This window comes from Macrobrachium nipponense, chromosome 7 (genome assembly GCF_015104395.2).
Source record: "Macrobrachium nipponense isolate FS-2020 chromosome 7, ASM1510439v2, whole genome shotgun sequence".
In the NCBI taxonomy this organism is placed as follows: domain Eukaryota; kingdom Metazoa; phylum Arthropoda; class Malacostraca; order Decapoda; family Palaemonidae; genus Macrobrachium; species Macrobrachium nipponense.
The window spans coordinates 102,655,119-102,673,642 of record NC_061109.1 but is presented as its reverse complement, the minus strand read 5'-3'; the positions used below and the strand labels follow the sequence as shown (position 1 = coordinate 102,673,642).

The 18,524-nt window shown below is 40.7% G+C and overlaps 1 protein-coding gene across 11 annotated transcripts in view; it reads right to left on the bottom strand.

The window, feature by feature from the left end:
* Positions 1-18,524, bottom strand: part of LOC135217745 (protein abrupt-like) — a 275,548-nt gene that overhangs the window by 143,029 nt on the left and 113,995 nt on the right. For all 11 annotated transcript variants that reach the window (XM_064253749.1, XM_064253748.1, XM_064253744.1 and 8 more), the window contains one exon: positions 6,860-7,556. In XM_064253749.1, coding sequence (XP_064109819.1) covers positions 6,860-7,556 — 697 coding nt within the window. The remainder of the gene's footprint in view (positions 1-6,859; positions 7,557-18,524) is intronic.

The window sequence follows — 18,524 nt, the reverse complement described above, 5'->3', positions numbered from 1 at the left end:
AGGCCTCTGTTCCTAAAGACCGCAGAGAGCATACTTCGGTAGCCTTTAATAGTAGAAACCGATAACTGGGATTCCTCTCTAAGGAATATCAGAAAATCGGCAACGTTGGTCACAGAGGTATCGGAGGATTGATTGATTGATTGATTGTGAGTTATCTGGCGTCACAACTACCAGGGTCACCGACGCCGAATACTAAATGTGATCTTTTAACTTTTATAATATATTATACAACATTCAAAATAACTTTATCTTTATGAGAGATATATAAATTTTATTTAAAAAAATAAATTAAATTTCTGATAAAAATATAAATAATATTCCGATAAAAAGATTGATTGATTGATCACATAACAGTAAAACTATTAAAAAGAAAAAAAATGTATATACTAAGACAGCAAAGCTGTCAGATATATTTGAGAAGACCAGCTTCTTTGATAAAAGAGATAACGTTATTAACACACATGCTTTCTCCCAACAGTTTTGGCATGCTATAGTTACCACCTGCTTCACTACTATAAGCTAAAAAATTATTCCTAAGTTCCACTAGACTGGGACACTCAACCAGCAAATGCCTAACAGTCAGTGGAACTAAGCAATCATCACAGAATGGCTCATTCTCCCCATCCATCAGATAGCCGTGAGTTAAACGCGTATGGCCAATACGCAATCTACACAATACAACCTCCCACTTCCTTGGTATTAGGTCATATTTCCAAGGGTGTGTCTGTCTAGTAATTTCTTTCATTTTGTTGGGGCCTACTCTGTCCCACTGAAGTGCCCATAAATAATGGACAGATTTCCATATATCAAAAAATGTATCACGATATGGAACAGGGCATTTTCTCGGTACTAAAGTTTGCGCTGCTGATTTGGCTAGCTTGTCTGCCTCTTCGTTTCCCGATACGTTCACATGGGCAGGAACCCAACAAAATGAAACAATGCTGCCTCTATTTTGGTGCAAGAAGATCCACTGCAAGATCTTCACCACCAAGGGATGATCAGTATTAAAGACTTCCAGGGACTGTAAGGCACTTTTGGAGTCACAAAATATTGTGTAGCTACACACTGGGAGTGTTACAATATGTTCCAGTGCTAAGGTATCGGAGGAGGACAGCTTCTTCTTTCTACACCATCTCCTGAACACATCCCACTTCGATTGATAGACCCGAATAGTTGAAGATCTTCGGGCTCTAGCGATTGCTTTCGAAGCTTTGCTTGAAAAGCCTCTTGCTCTGACAAGTCTTTCGATAGTCAAAAGGCAGTCAGAGCGAGAGCGGGGAGGTTTTGATGATACCTCTCGAAGTGGGGTTGTTTGAGAAGATCTATCCTGTTTGGGAGAGATCTGGGGAAGTCCACTGTCCATTCCTGTACCTCTGTGAACCAATCTTGAGAGGGCCAAAACAGGGCGATGAGGGTTAGTCTCGTCCCTTTCGATGCTACAAACTTTTTCAGTACTACTCCTAGCAGTTTGAATGGGGGAAAGGCGTAGGCATCTAGGCCTGACCAATTTAACAGCATGGCATCCACCGCTATCGCTCCCGGATCTTCCACCGAGGAGCAGAAGTTCTCTATCCTCCTGGATAGGAAGGTTGCGAACAGATCTATCTGTGGCCTGCCCCACAGGGACCACAGACTCTGACACACTTGATCGTGGAGAGTCCACTCTGTGGGGAGAACTTGGTTTGTCCTGCTGAGTCTGTCCGCCCTCACATTTTTCTCTCCTTTTACGAATCTCGTTAGGAGGGTAATGTTTCTCTCTTTTGCCCAAGATAACAGATCCCTCGTTATCTTGTAAAGGGAAAACGAGTGAGTCCCCCCCTGTTTTCTGATATAGGCCAACGCCGTGGTATTGTCTGCGTTGACCTGTATCACCTGATCTTTGACCTCGGTTCGAAAAACTTCAGTGCTATGAATACTGCGTATAGTTACTTGGCGTTTATATGCCAGGCTTCCTGTTCCTTCTTCCATCGGCCTGACACTTCCCTTACTCCTAGAGTCACCCCCCATCCCATCTCTGATGCGTCTGAGAATAAGATTTGGTCTGGGTTCCGAACCTCTAGAGACATGCCCTCGTTCTTCTCCAGAGGGTCCAGCCACCACTTTAGGTGATTCTTCACCTCTAAGGGAATCGAGAAAGTGTCTGTAAGTTGCCCCTCTTTCCAATTCCACGTTCTTCTTAAGAAGAATTGAAGAGGGCGTATGTGGAGTCTTCCTAGGGAAACGAACTGTTCTAGAGAGGAAAGAGTCCCCAGAAGGCTTAACCATTCCCTCGCTTAACTTCGTTCTTTCCTTAGGAAGTTCGAGACTTTCTGTAAGGCCCGAACAAGTCTTTCCTGGGAAGGAAAAGCCCGAAAACCCCGAGAATCCATCAAAATCCCCAGATAAACTAAGTTCTGACTGGGGATCATCTGCGATTTCTCGAGGTTCACGAGCAATCCTAGAGATTGCGTCAGTTTCAATGTTGTTTGCAGGTCCTCCAAACATTGTTTCTCAGACTAGGCTCGGATGAGCCAATCATCGAGATACAGCAAGATGTTTATGCCTTCCAGATGAAGCCATCTGGCCACATTCCTCATCATGTACGTAAATACCTGAGGAGCCGTGGAGAGGCCGAAGCACAAGGCCCTGAACTGGTAGATCTTTCCTTGTGTCATAAATCTGAGATACTTCCTCGACGATGGGTGATTGGAACATGAAAGTAAGCATCCTGAAGGTCATGGGAGACCATCCAATCTCCCGGATGCAGGGCTGAAAGAACCGAAGAGATGTCTCCATGGAAAATTTCTTCTTCTCCACGTATCGGTTCAGGAAGCTCACATCTAGGACAGGTCTCCATCCCCCCGAAGCCTTCGGGACTAAGAAAAGGCGGTTGTAAAACCCCGGGGAGTGCGGATCCTGCACCTCTTCTATTGCTTCTTTGTTCCTCATCGTTGCCACCATCTGAAGAAGTGTCTCCCTCAGAACAGGGTCCTTGTACTTCGCCGACAATTCCTTCGGAGATGTTGAAAAAGGTGGTCTGTCTAGGAAGGGTATGATTTATCCCTTCTCCAGAACAGACAAAGTCCAAGGGTCGGCTTCCCTCACAGCGCTCCTACAAACTTTAGGAGTCTGGCACCTACAGGTGTTTGGAGGACGTAGTTGCTACTTCGACTTTTTAAAAGGTCGGAAGGAAGACCTTCCTCGTTTGTCGGAAGCCTTTCTTTTCGTTAGGGGTCGAGAGGAGGCGCCTCCACGAAAGGGCACTATAGGAGTACGAGCTGTTTTCTTTACAACAGGTACTGCCGGTCTATTCTTTTTGGTAGATTGTACCAAAAGATCCTGCATTTCCTTCTCAGATAGTGACCGTGAGATGTCCTTCACCAACTGAGAAGGGAACAGGTGATCCGACAGAGGAGCGTACAGGAGCTGACCTCTGGGAAGGAGATACCGCTTTGGTCAGGAAAGATCCAAACAGAGTTCTCTTTTTCACTACTCCTGAGCCAAAGAGAGATGCCAGTTCTCCCGAACCATCTTGTACTGCCTTATCCATGCACGATAAGATACTGTGCAAAACCTCGGGATCTAGAAAGTCTGGATCTCGAGTCTTTTTAGTCAGCACCCCAAGGGACCAATCCAGGAAATTGAAAACTTCCAAGACGTGGAAAAGTCCCTTAAGGTGCTGATCTAACTCGGACATGCTCCAATAAGCCTTAGCCGAGTTAAGAGAATGTCTTCTTGAAGACTCTACAAGGCTTGAAAAATCCGCATCTGCAGATAAAGGAAGCATCAGTCCCATAGCTTCTTCCGTTCTGTACCAAATGGCTCTCCTACCTCCAAGTTTGGAGGGAGGAGAGCAATAAACCGTTTTTAAAGACTCTTTCTTAGAGCTCATCCACGTATTCAGTGACTGAAGAGCCTTCTTCATAGATATTGCTGGCTTCATTTTTAAAAATGAAGAGGACTTCAGTGTCTTCGTACTAGAAAATAGTGATCTAGGAGGAGGAGCTGCAGGGCTTAACGAATCTCCGAACTCTTGTAGGAGAAGCAAAGCTAAAACCTTATAGTTGGAAAGGCCTTCACTGGTCGAAATCTCTTCCTCCGACACATCTTCCGGTTCCAAATTAGTAGGGGAACGAGTTCTTTTGGAAGACTCTTTATCTGGGGGTCTTGTTTCCCGGGGAGAAATACTCCTGGTTGGAGAGGGACTGCCAGACCTAGAAGTTTTCTTCTCTTGCACTTCTAACGAGTTCTTCTGAGAGGTAGAAGTGGATACTGTCACTTTCGAAGGTCCAACCACTTTATCTGGAGTTCGACATACTCTAATAGTCTTAAGCTTGGAAGAAGATCTACTTCCAAAAGAAGAATCACTGCTAACTGACATTCCGCGCCTGACAGGCGCCTGGTTGGAGCTTCGCACACTCCTGGCTCTGAGCGCTTGTCAGGAGCCTCGCGCCTGGTTGGCGCTTCTTGCTTAGATAGCGCCTCGCGCCTGGTAGGCTCCTCGTGCCTGGCTGGCGCCTCGCTGAACTCTTTTCGCCTGGGAGAAGCTTCGCTCTCATCTGAAGCTTCGCGCCTGGCTGGCGCCTCACGCCTAACTTGAGTACGAATCTTGGCAGGTTTATGAAAGACTGATGAGACTGAAGAATCGTTGCCGATGAAGATACTTCTTTTGGAGGAATCTCATATAAGGAAGTTCTAGATTTCTTAACTGGTAGAAAAGAATCCTTTCTTCTGGGAGGATCTCTAGGTAGGACTCCGAGAGAAGCAATTGAATCCTGCATATCTCTTAAGATTCTCGTGGTTTCTTTGTTTGGGTCCAAAGGAGGGGAAGGAGGACTGTCTTCCTCAGGTTCCCACGAATCCGCAGTAGAAAGCAACACTTTTTGCCTTCTTATTATCCAATGGCAATTCCTCTGGAAACCGCTCAGGAATCGAGTTTAATAGAGATTCTTTCCAGCTCCTCTTCAGGGGGCGGGAAAGATCCGCAGATCTCCATCCTCTCTTGGGAGATGAATTTTCCGATGAAGAGAAACACTCACGCAGAACGCTTTTTCTGTAGCGATCTCTGGCAGTCTGAGGTGTTAGAATCTGCCGAGGAGACGTCTGACTGGTGGGGATTCTCTACAACCTCCGTACGGCTTTTGACATTCCTTCTCCTCTGGGCTTGGGAGCTTGAAAGAGGTCTAGGCCTAGGAGCATTGTGGAGCCGATCAGACGCCCCCTCCACTACACTGGGGACACTTAAATCACTATCCACAGCACTATTTATCTCACTATGCTTACCTTCTATAGCCACCATTTTAAGTTCCATTTTCTTAAGGGCGGCTTTAAGATTTGCAATTTCCGATGTAGAATCCGTAGGATCTACAAGGGGTGTAGGCACTGAAATATTAGAAGGAGGAGCATTTATCAAGGGAGAAGAGGGTACAAAATTACTCACTACATCGCTAGAAAAAGAGCTAGGCATGGTTTTGGAAGAAGACTTCCTCAACTGGTCTCTTTCTAACTTCTTCAAATAAGAAGTTAGAGACTTCCACCCTTCAGCACTCACTCTCTCGCATTCGTGACAAGTGTTATCGAAAGAGCATTCATACTTTCTACACACTTTACACACAGTGTGAGGATCAACCGAGGCTTTCGGCATTCTCACCTTGCAACCCTCATTCACACACATTCTCACAACACTTCCAAAGTCAGACATCATGAAGAAAAATCCAATCCAAACAACGGTCCACAAAAGCGTATACCAGTACAATGATCCAAATACGTCACCAAAAGGTCCAAAACGAAGATCAATTGCGATGCAAAAAATGAAATCCAGGAGAAACCAACAACGTTGTTGCCAGTAGCGCCGACAGAGAAAATCTGATAGAAAACGGGAATGGTTCCTATTCCTGCCACCCAGCGGCAGGGCGGTAGATCACCTGACCTACCTGTAGCGTGTGCGCGAAATTCGAATTTTTGTCGGGCGACGGAGTCTAGTAGCTAAGTATATATCTGACAGGTAAGTTGAATGTATAAAAACAGCCTATTATGTTAGTTAAAACTCAAGAAAAACCACTAAAAATGTTCATACTTGGTTTTTTTAATAGTTTTATCATAAAAAGTGCATGTTATGATGAAATTGATGATAAAAAAAACAACAACAGGAATTTGTGGATATTTCTCATAGAAAAATACCGCGAATGTGCAAATTTTCCGCGAATAATGCGGGGAAACGTTCCCGAGAGAAATCCGCGAATCCAGAGAATGCAAATAAGGGGGCCCACTGTGTGTGTGTGTGTGTGTGTGTGTGTGTGTGTGTGTGTGTGTTGTATGTGTGTGTATATATATATATATATATATATAATAAGGGGGCCCACTGTGTGTGTGTGTGTGTGTGTGTGTGTGTGTGTGTGTGTGTATATATATATATATATATATATATATATATATATATATATATATATATATATATATATATATATATATATAAAATAAGGGGGACCACTGTGTGTGTGTGTGTGTGTGTGTGTATATATATATATATATATATATATATATATATATATATATATATATATATAACAAAATACTACCTGTTTGTTTTCACATTATCAAGTGTAGTTAGATGAAAGTCAAAACAAAGATAAATCCCATAAAACTTTTAACTTTCAAAATCTTTATATCAATCCAGACAACCACAAGGAGCTTGTATCCTATTTAACTCTAGATTACAAACCTTACACAATAATTCTCATCTTCTAAGAATACCCAGCTAAAAACAACCACTTCAAATGTTCCCAATGTACAAGCCTCTCACATCCAAACGTATATCCTGATTTTCCAGTCAAATATCCCAACCAACTCCCTACCACCAATTATTTCAATTTCTACTCACCTGATGGCCCCGGAAAGGTCTCCAGCTGTGAGGATCCTGCTGCTGCTGCAGCTGCTGCAACGTATGGCACGAAGTTTTGTACTGCTGCTGAGAGGTGTGGCAAACCATGTAAATCAGGCGGGACTTTACAATCTTCCTCTGGTAGTTCCTCGCCTTCATGATCACTACTCTCTGCCCCACCAACACTACCACCACCACCACCACCACTACTACTGCCACCACCAATACAACCTCTGCCAGGTCCTTCTTCCTCATCGTTCAGCTCATTTTTAGGCAAGAGTCTTGGTGAGGACAACTCTGCCTTTGGGATTATCCTAGGTGAAGGGGAGCAAGAGGAATTAGTGGCACCCATGGTTAAATTTATAACTCTGGCAGAAGTATCCTCTTCGTGTGAACTTGAGGTTACTGGTGGCGCTTGAGATACATTGTTTTCACGAGTGGGTGGGGTAGGTCCAGTGGGTGCTCCGAGAGGTGATGGTATTGGTTTCCTCCGTTTTGCCGGTGGTGAATGCAGCAGATGAGGCTTGTGGCTTGGTGGTTCCAGGGGAACGAGAGGGTTGGCGGGGGCCAGGACGGAGCCGCCTATCCCTGGAAAGGCAAGACTTTGTGCAGGGGATCCAGATCCCCCACCTCGGTGCTCCCCTCTATCCAGTCCCTCTTCTGGCTCCTTCTCAGGACTATTAGTAAGGCTCCCAAACTGGAAAGAAAAACAAATAACATTTACTACTGGAATACAATTCAAATGAGTAAAATGTCAAGCCTTTTTTTTTTTTTTTTTTTTTTTTTTTTTTTTTTTTTTTTAACAAAAATACTATTACATATTTAACTGGACCCAGTTTAAATTCTTAAATCTTACATGGTGAACTAGAATGGTTTTTTCTTCTAAAATTGATTTGCACAAACACTATAAAATAAAGATCTATCTTATACCATGCTTATTATTTTCTTTTGATGGAAAGAAATTTGGGTGCGAACACAAAGTTAACCAGTCATTCACATAGCATTCTCAGCATATGTATCAGATCATGAAGGATGTAAAATGACATATCAAAATCTGATAAGGTATGATACTTTTATCCATGCTAACAAAAGAAAAAAAACCAAAACCCATCAAGGTTCCTAGATATGAAGGGGGAGGGGGGGGGGGGGGTTAATTCTAAAATAAAGAATCTTTTTAATATTACACCAGAATCCTTCACATAAACTACCTGCAAATCGACACAATGGTAACCTATTTCCTTATTAATTTATAAGCCAAATAAAGGTTTTCAGCCTACAGAATTTCTTATGTCATATAAAATCAAAGCATATATGTGTAGAAACAAGTTTGACCTAAATATGAAGTAACTGCCACTTCTTGAAACCCTAGTCTTGCCATAAAAAATAAATTTACTATACAGTACTGTACATTCTTTTAGTACATTCCCTTACAAAATATATATGTTTGTCTAACGATGTCGTTCACCAAATTTTCGGTGCAAGTGAATGGCTTATCAGTGTATGTTTAAGGACAGCGATAACCAGATTTTTGGTACATGTAAATGGTTTATCAGTGTTGGCAGGTGGTTTACTGGAGTGGTTAAGCAATTTAGTGGCCCTAATCGGCAATTAAGGTGTCGTCAACACCATTCATTACCGTAATTACAGCAATGTTCCGTTATCAGAGATGTTTGTCTTTGGGGATTTCGTTCCCAACGGTGTGATGATAACTGAAAATTGGTAAAAAAAAAAAAAAAAAAAAAGGGGGGGGGGGGGGGGGGGGGGGGGGGGGGGGGGGGGGGGGGGGGGGGGCGCGCGTAGTTTGGTTATCAGGTGCCAAAAATCCAGTTAACTTTGTTGCTAGAAAAGTGCTGTAAAACAGGATTGCCTATAGTGAGGGATTGCCTGTTTGTGAGTGTGAGACCATACACAGTCATCTCTCAATTGACGCGTGTTTAATTGACACTTTTTCAATTAACACGAGCTAGAAAATATTAAAAATGTTTTAAAAAACGTGAACATTTTGATTTAATACGAATTGGTGCCCGAGCGTTGTTTTCAAATCAAATGCATATCAGCGCTGCAGACGACGGCTGCCGACATAAACAAAGACATAGCACATTATGTATTTCTTAACCCTCTTACGCCGAATGGACGTATTAAACGTCGAGTCAAAATGTCTCCCGTATGCCGAATGGACGTATCATACGTCGACTCAAATAAGTTTTTTTTTAAAATTCGTGGAAAAATACTTATTGGTCTACCAGCCGAAAACTTTTGAATCACGCGCCTTGGGGGATGCTGGGAGTTCACGGATCAAGGTGTTGTTTTGTTTACAATCGCTACACAGGCGCGCAAGCGCGAATTTCTTTCTTATTGCACTAAAAAGTATCAGTGACACATCTCAGAAATTATTTCGTCACTTTGACATAATTTTTGCACCATTTTGAATTATCCTTTACATGAAGTATTATATATGAAAATGTGCGCAATTTCATGTAGAATACAACAAAAAAAATACTCATGATTGTAGCTTTTATCAGTTTTGAAATATTTTCATATAAATAACGATAAGTGCAAAAATTTCAACCTTCGGTCAACTTTGACTACCGAAATGGTCGAGAAACGCAATTGTAAGCTAAAACTCTTATATTATAGTAATATTCAATCATTTGCCTTCATTTTGCAACAAATTGGACGTCTCTAGCACAATATTTCGATTTATGGTGAATTTATGAAAAAACTTTTTCCTTACGTTCGCGCGGTAACTCTTCCGATAAATTTTTTCGTGTGATTGTCCTAATATTTGCACCATTTTAAATTTGCCGTTACATAAAGTTTTATATATGAAAATGTGAGCAATTTCATGCACAATACAACTAAAAACAACCCATGGTTGTAGCTTTTATCAGTTTTGAAATATTTTCATATAAATAATGTTAAGTGCAAAAATTTCAACTTTCGGTCAACTTTGACTCTACCGAAATGGTCGAAAAACGCAATTGTAAGCTAAAACTCTTATATTCTAGTAATATTCAATCATTTACCTTCATTTTGCAACGACTTGGAAGCTCTAGCACAATATTTCGATTATGGTGAATTTATGGGAGAAAAAAAAAAAAAAAAAAAAAAAAAAAAAAAAAAACATTTTCCTTACGTCCGCGCGGTAACTTCCGAAAAAATCGGATTTTTTTTTGTGCGATTGTAGAAATGTTTGCACCATTTAAAATTAGCTGTTACATAAAGTTTTATATATGAAAATGTGCGCAATTTCATGTAGAATACAACTAAAAATGATTGATGGTTGTAGCTTTTCTCTTTTTTTGAAATATTTGCATATAAATCACGATAAATAGAAAAAAAACCATGTTCGGTCAAATTTGACTCTACCGAAATAGTTGAAAAACGCAATTGTAAGCTAAAACTCTTACAGCATAGTAATATTCAGTCATTTATCTTCATTTTGAAACAAATTTGAAGTCTCTAGAACAATATTGTGATTTATGGTGAATTTTTGAAAAATATATTTACTTCCCTCCGCGCGCCGATTCGCGGCCGCAAGTCTCCGAAATGCGTACATCGCATTATCCTAATATTTGCTCCTTTTCATATTAGCCGTTTTATAGTTTCATATATCAAAATGTGCGCAAATTCATGAAGAATATAAAAAAAAATAATTGAAGGTTGTAGCTTTCCCATCTTCGAAATATGTGCATATAAAAAAAATATATATAAACATTTCGACATTCGGTCAACTTTAACTCGTCCGAAATGGTCGAAATCTGCAATTCTAATCTAAAACTCTTACAGTATCATAATATTCAATCATTTGCCTTCATTTTGAAACAAATTGAAAGTCTCTAGAACAATATTTAGATTTACGGTGAATTTTTGAAAAAAACATTTTTCTACGTCCATGTGTTATGAATTCATACATCATTATGTGATAATATTTTTCCGGTGTTTGCTTTTATTGTTTTACAATGTATTATATATCAAAATGATTGCAATTTAGTGTACAATACAACGAAAAAAAAGTAACTCGTTAGCTTTGACCGTTTTTTGCACAGCGTGATTTGAATACAATTATGTATGAATTTTTTTTTCGCTACCATATATCGCATTATTTACATATGATAATTATATTTTTCATTTCTGATAGTTGCATACTAAACTTCAGGCAATGACAAAAAAAGGAGCCAAAAATGAACTCTTAACCCTCTTACGCCGAAGCCCTAAAAATCAAAACGTCTCCCGTATGCCGGGCCCGGTTGGATTCGTGGAGCGCGAAGTGGAAAAAATAATTTTTTCAAAAAATCACAGCGCGCGTAGTTTGAAGATTAAGAGTTCACTTTTGGCTCCTTTTTTTGTCATTGCCTGAAGTTTAGAATGCAACCATCATGAAAAAAGAAAAATAATATCATTATCATATGTAAATAATGCGATATATGGTAGCGAAAAAAAAAAAAATTCATACATAATTGTATTCAAATCACGGTCAAGCTAACCAGTTACTTTTTTTTGCGTTGTATTGTACACTAAATTGCGATCATTTTGATATATAATACATTGTAAAACAATAAAAGCAACACCGGAAAAATATTATCACAAAATGATGTACGAATTCGTAACGCGCGGACGCAAAAAAATATTTTTTTCAAAAATTCACCGTAAATCACAATATTGTTCTAGAGACTTCCAATTTGTTTCAAAATTAAGACAAATGATTGAATATTATGATACTGCAAGAGTTTTAGATTAAAATTGCAGATTTTGACCATTTCGGACGAGTTAAAGTTGACCGAATGTCGAAATTTTTATATATATTTTTTTTTATATGCACATATTTCGGAAATGGAAACAGCTACAACCTTTAATATTTTTTTTTTTGGTTATTCTTCATAAATTTGCGCACATTTTGATATATGAAACTCTATAAAACGGCTAATATGAAAAGGAGCAAATATTAGGATAACGCGATCTACGCATTTCGGAGATTTTCGGCCGCGAAGCGGCGCGCGGAGGGAAAAAGATATTTTTTTCAGAAATTCACCATAAATCCACATATTGTTCTAAAGACTTCAAATTTGTTTCAAAATGAAGATAAATAAATGATATTACTACGCCGTAAGAGATTTAGCTTACAATTATGTTTTTTGACCATTTCAATTGCGTCAAAGTTGACCGTACGTAGTATTTTTTCCAATTATCGTAATTTATATGCAGATATTCAGAAATGAGAAAAGCTACAACCTTTAATTATTTTTTGTTGTATTCTTCATGAATTTACGCACATTTTGATATATGAAACTGTATAAAACGGCTAATATGAAAAGGAGAAAATATTAGGATAATGCGATCTACGCATTTCGGAGATTTTTTTTCGGCCGCGAAAACGGCGCGCGGAGGGAGAAAAGATATTTTTTTTTTTCAGAAATTCACATAAATCACAATATTTTGTTCCTAGAGACTTCAAATAATTTTGTTTCAAAATGAAGTAAATAAATGAATATTTACTAGCCCCCCCCCAGTAAGAGATTAGCTTACAATTACGTTTTTCGACCATTTCGATTGCGTCAATTGACCGTACGTAGTTTTTTTCCAATTATCGTAATTTATATGCAGATATTTCAGATATGAGAAAAGCTACAACCTTTAATTATTTGTTTGTTGTATTCTTCATGAATTTGCTGCGCACATTTTGATATATGAAACTGTATAAAAACGGCTAATATGAAAAGGGAGCAAATATTAGGATAATGCAATCTACGCATTTCGGGAGATTTTCGGCCGTGAAGCGGCGCAGCGGAGGAAGAAAGATATTTTTTCAGAAATTCACCATAAATCACAATATTGTTCTAGAGACTTCAAATTTGTTTCAAAATGAGAATAAATAAATGAATATTACTAGACCATAAGAGATTTAGCTTACAATTAAGTTTTTTGACCATTTCGATTGCGTCAAATTTGACCGTACGTAGTTTTTTTTCCAATTATCGCAATTTATATGCAGATATTTCAGAAATGAGAAAAGCTACAACCTTTAATTATTTTTTGTTGTATTTGTCATGAATTTGCGCACATTTTGATATATGAAACTCTATAAAACGGCTAATATGAAAAGGAGAAAATATTAGGATAATGCGATCTACGCATTTCGGAGATTTTCGGCCGCGAAGCGGCGCGCGGAGGGAAGAAAGATATGTTTTTTTTCCAATTATCGTAATTTATATGCAGGTATTTCAGAAATGAGAAAAGCTACAACCTTTAATTATTTTTTGTTGTATTCTTCATGAATTTACGCACATTTTGATATATGAAACTGTATAAAACGGCTAATATGAAAAGGAGCAAATATTAGGATAATGCGATCTACGCCTTTCGGAGATTTTCGGCCGCGCAAGTAAGCGCGCGCGGAGGGGAAGAAAGATTTTTTTTTCAAAAATTCACCATAAATCACAATATTGTTCTAGAGACTTCAAATTTGTTTCAAAATGAATATAAATAAATGAATATTACTAGGCCGTAAGAGATTTAGCTTACAATTGCGTTTTTTGACCATTTCGATTGCATCAAAGTTGACCGTACGTAGTTTTTTTTCCAATTATCGTAATTTATATGCAGATATTTCAGATATGAGAAAAGCTACAACCTTTAATTATTTTTTGTTGTATTTTTCATGAATTTGCGCACATTTTGATATATAAAACTCTATAAAACGGCTAATATGAAAAGGAGCAAATATTAGGATAATACGATCTACGCATTTCGGAGATTTTCGGCCGCGAAGCGGCGCGCGGAGGGAAGAAAGATATTTTTTTCAAAAATTCACCATAAATCATATTGTTCTAGAGACTTCTAAATTTATTTCAAAATGAAGATAAATAAATGAAGATTACTAGACTTGTTATGTATTTTGCTTACCCAAAAATACCAACATAAAAAAAAATTAAAGATATATATATATATATATATATATATGTATGTTTCTTTATTTATTACATTTTCCGATTCTGGTACGAATACATAAATAAAAGGAATGCAGGTGACACTTTTCTTTTTGCATACAATGAAATATCGTATTCATGCATAGATACTGAGATATAAAAACTTGAAAATAAATAAAAAAATAAATATAAAAACAAATGCAGAATACTCACTCCTAATCCTGACTCTTCGTTCTATTCTTGTTTTCTCCCTCCTCCATTGAAGAGTCTTGCATTTTTTTCCTCTCGACATGACGAGGTACAGGTGGAGGAGGGAGACGCGCGCCCTTACGGCCGCTGGGATAGGGCGCGGTTCGTGCGCCCTCCCTTGACCGCCGCTGAGTCGCACTCCAATAGAAGACCGCCACTGTGGTATTTGCGGTCACACTTCCCGAACCTGCATAGAGCTATCTTGCAGGTGCGACAGAAAGAACCGGGTGTCTCTCCTTCTGCCATTCATATGGCACACCCGGCACCGTTTCTGCCTGCACCCTTCTAGGAGATCCAGTGTGTGATCCCCTGGCATCAGCCGACACGGAGGGTCCACTACCCGACGAGAAGGGGCCGCGGGTTGGGGGTCGTCAGCAGGGGCGGCGGCAGCAGGGGCGTCAGCAGCATGGGGCGTCGGCAGCAGGGGCGGCGGCAGAAGGATGACCGAAGTAGGCACCCCGAAGGTCTGCCCTTTCCTCTATGGATAGATCTACAGCTCGGGGCAGGGGGCCAGACATGGAAGGCCACTCATTGGGATCAAAGTTGATGAGGGCTTCCCCGGCTGCCTCGAGGAACTGTAAGTGGCTCATCCTCCGTAGATCGGGCCGACCGTAGTACCCACAGTAGAGTACGTAGGCATTTTGGAGGGCCAACTGCAGAATGTATTTCAGGAGCTTTGGGTCAATCTCCTGGTTCTCCTGGCGAAGGGATAATATTGGATGAGTTGATCAAAGAGATCAACTCCTCCCATGTGCCTATTGTAGTGCCCAATGACGGTAGGGCGCTCTACACGAAACTGCTCATACACAACTCGGCCCTGTCGACGCGTCTTCTTCCGCTGCATGATCTCCTCTTGGACAGGTTCATGGCTCGTCGTAATCATGGGGACGAGTCGGACACCCTTCCAACAGATGACGAAGACAGCTCCCTTCCGCCGCCACTGTCTCTCTCCTCTTGCCAGATGTTGCTGATGGCTAGCGTACCTCTTGAGGGAATTCGGGGCCCCACGCACAACCGCAAAGGGTTACCACTGACGGTGAACACCTGCATCATACAGTTCCTGGGCCAGGGATACCGAGTTATAATAATTATCCATAAACAGGTGGTATCCTGGTTACGGAAAACGATCCACAAGCCCGAAAACAGTTTCACGCATCGTGGAGAAGACCCCGGAATACACCGAAAAGTCCACGACGTAGCCAGTGTTGGCCTCGGTAATAAAAAAAAATTTCACGACATATTTCTTCGGCTTCTTGGGGTTATACACGTTGATGCTTAGACGTCCTTTGTAAGGCATCATCCCTCATCTAAAGAAAGGTTCTTTCCAGGAATCACGAGAGTTTTACAGCGTTCACGAATATATTCCAACACTGGGCGCACTAAAATGAGGCGATCAGAGATTATTCCGGGGTATGGCCTTCGGTTGAAGGCGTTGAAATATCTGTCCAATGCCAGGAAAGTATCACGGGGCATAATGCCGGGCACATTGGGCCGTACTTATAAGAAAAATTACGCCTCCAATACATCCTGGACGTCGGCAGCAGGAATCAATCCAAAAAAAAACGTGGAGCCCCAAAAAATGCGCCATGTCAGGGAGGTTGCAGCCTCGCCAATATGATAATGTCGTGCGTAGTTCATCACGGCAATACCTGGCGTAGTCCGCCGTCTCTGCTACCAGGTACTCCAGCAATTCCCGCGTAAGGAAAAGCTGAACAAAACCCAGAGCAGTCAGGGGAACAGGTACGGTGAGCCCAGGATTTGCCGTAAATGGATGCATGGTAGGTGGTGTGGGTCCTTCTGTCCACCCATCGTCGCTCTCGGACGACCCTAGGCTAGCACGACTATCCGACCTTCTACGTGCCCCTGCGCGCGCGGGCACGATTTCCCACGCGAACCCCCCTCACTGGCCCATCTCCCTCACTCAAGCCTTCGCTTTCTGTATCCCTATCATCATCGCCAACAAAACTTGATCCTAAATCATCGTCCTCCCCCTACTCAGATTCCCCCTCATAAGCACTATAACTACTAAATTCTAGTTCACTTTCGGGATGTGACCCTCGAACGGACATTGGGGGCAAATAATCCTCGTCATCACTATGATCGGGAGTAATGTCCTCGTCACTGGATGACCAACTGCCATCAAAATGAGGACTTGCCAAATGCTCTCGATCGAGCTCCGATAAATAATCGTCAATGTCCCTTGGTTTGAGCCCTCCCAAATTCCTACGAATGCCCCTAAGGACGGCACGATGCTTCCTTGGGGTTACTAACGGCAAATGAGACACATTCGAAGCACTTTCATCGACACGTGGTCGCACAGAACGGCGTTGAGGAGCGAGGTCAGGTTGGGTGCTGGGTCCTTCGCCAGCATCCAAGTCCAAAACTCTTCTAACACGATCCCTTCCGACGGGTAAAACGCGCCTTTCGCGTGTCATACGACGGTCACATCTCTATGAACGTTCTGTAGACCAACACAAATGTTCAAAGTCTCGCACAAGGCTCAGTCAAACACGATTGCGGCAAAAAGATCGCTGACGGATGATGCTACGATGATGCTGGCTGGAGCGAGAAGGAAGGATTCCGCGCATGCGCACTTGGGTCACGCTTTGAAACAAAATAACACCTCGATCCGTGAACTCCCAGCATCCCCCAAGGCGCGTGATTCAAAAGTTTTCGGCTGGTAGGCCTATAAGTATTTTTCCGGCGGAATTTAAAAAAAACTTTTTTGAGTCGACGTATGGTACGTCCAATCGGCATACGGGAGACATTTTGACTCGACGTTTAATACGTCCAATCGGCGTAAGACGGTTAATCTTCAAAACTAAGCGCACAGTTATTTTTAAAAAAAAAATATTTTTTCCGCTTCCTCGCTCACTCCAAACCGGACCCGGCATACGGGAGGTGTTTTGATTTTTAGGGCTTCGGCGTAAGAGGGTTAATAAAAGGAAAAACTTATTTTTTAATCAATAATAATAATTAAAAAAAAAAAAAAAAAAAAAAAGACCAGACGACAATCAGCTTTGTCCCAACATCAACATAATTGAGCGATGTCATGCTGCTGATGGCTATGTATAATTACACACTTAACGAATAATACACATCTTTTCCATGAATCTTTTAAAAAGTTATTCATTACTTCACTGTATCCATTAATATTGTATGTATTCTCATATTACTGTATTATAAAATGATAATATATGTGAGAGAGAGAGACGAGAGAGAGAGACGAGAGAGAGAGATAGAGAGAGAGAGAGAGAGAGAGAGAGAGAGAGAGAGAGAGAGAGAGAGAGAGAGAGAGAGATTCCGTTTGCTATTTTCACTTGATAGTAATATGTACTAGCTTTACATTATTTACCTTTTATTTGCATGTAAACAACACTAAAATTTGTTTTAAGCCCAATATGTTTCATTAAAATGATTTTCTCTCCATTTTATCTTGCAGTTTTTGTGTTTTTGGCAAATGGCTTTAACTTTAGAGTTTTAATATTTTCCATTTTTGCTTAATATGCATTGATCTAGAGCAAATAAAGTTATTACATGAAAATATATCAGTACTATTTTACATAATGTCGTTTATAACATAATTACAGGAATTGTTTACTATCGTACGACGGCGCAAATATATTAAAAGGATGGTTCTGATATCCAATTCGGTTGTACTTACCAAAAAAGCAGAGTTCCCTAAGTCCAGGAACGTAAACACCCCCCCCCCCCTCCCATTCCTGTTATTTCATAAGGGAAAAATATGTTTAAAGAACGCGTTTTAAATTAACGCGAGCTCTCCAGGAACGTAACCCTTATGTTAATTGAGAACCTGCGCTGCTATTACCAATTTTCCCTTATTGCCACACAGTTGGGAATGGAACCGCCCCCAATAACCAGTGACTGCCTACACACACACACACACACACACACAATCAATCAGTCCCAAAACAACAAACATTTCAGATAACAGGGACACCCAACACTAAAATAAAAATCCCACACCTGGACAGGATCCCTAATTAACGTCCGACAGAAGACAATCCCCGGCGATACAGGAGTGTATGAAATCCCATGCCTGGACTGTTACCAATCTTACAACAGAACTCGGCTATTTTCAACCATATAAATGAACATAACCACAGAATGAACTGGAATTTGTCACATATAATTTATAGCAGTAACTGTCGGTACAAGAGTCAGATGATAGAATCAGCCTTGATTAAACGGATGGGTAATGAACATCTCAAAGGGTGCATGGGATTCAGATATCATTGGTAGTTAAGAGGATTAAAGGATTATCAGTGGCAGTGACCTAAACTGGCTTAACTGTGGATGGATCTCTTTGTATAAATACCATCTTTTCTGTAACTTTTCTCATTCATTTGAGAGAGAGAGAGAGAGAGAGAGACGAGATGAGAGAGAGATGACGAGAGAGAGAGAGAGAGAGAGAGAAATTTTTTTTCTCTATATTTTGGCATTTTTGTGGGCTCCGTTTATTAGACACA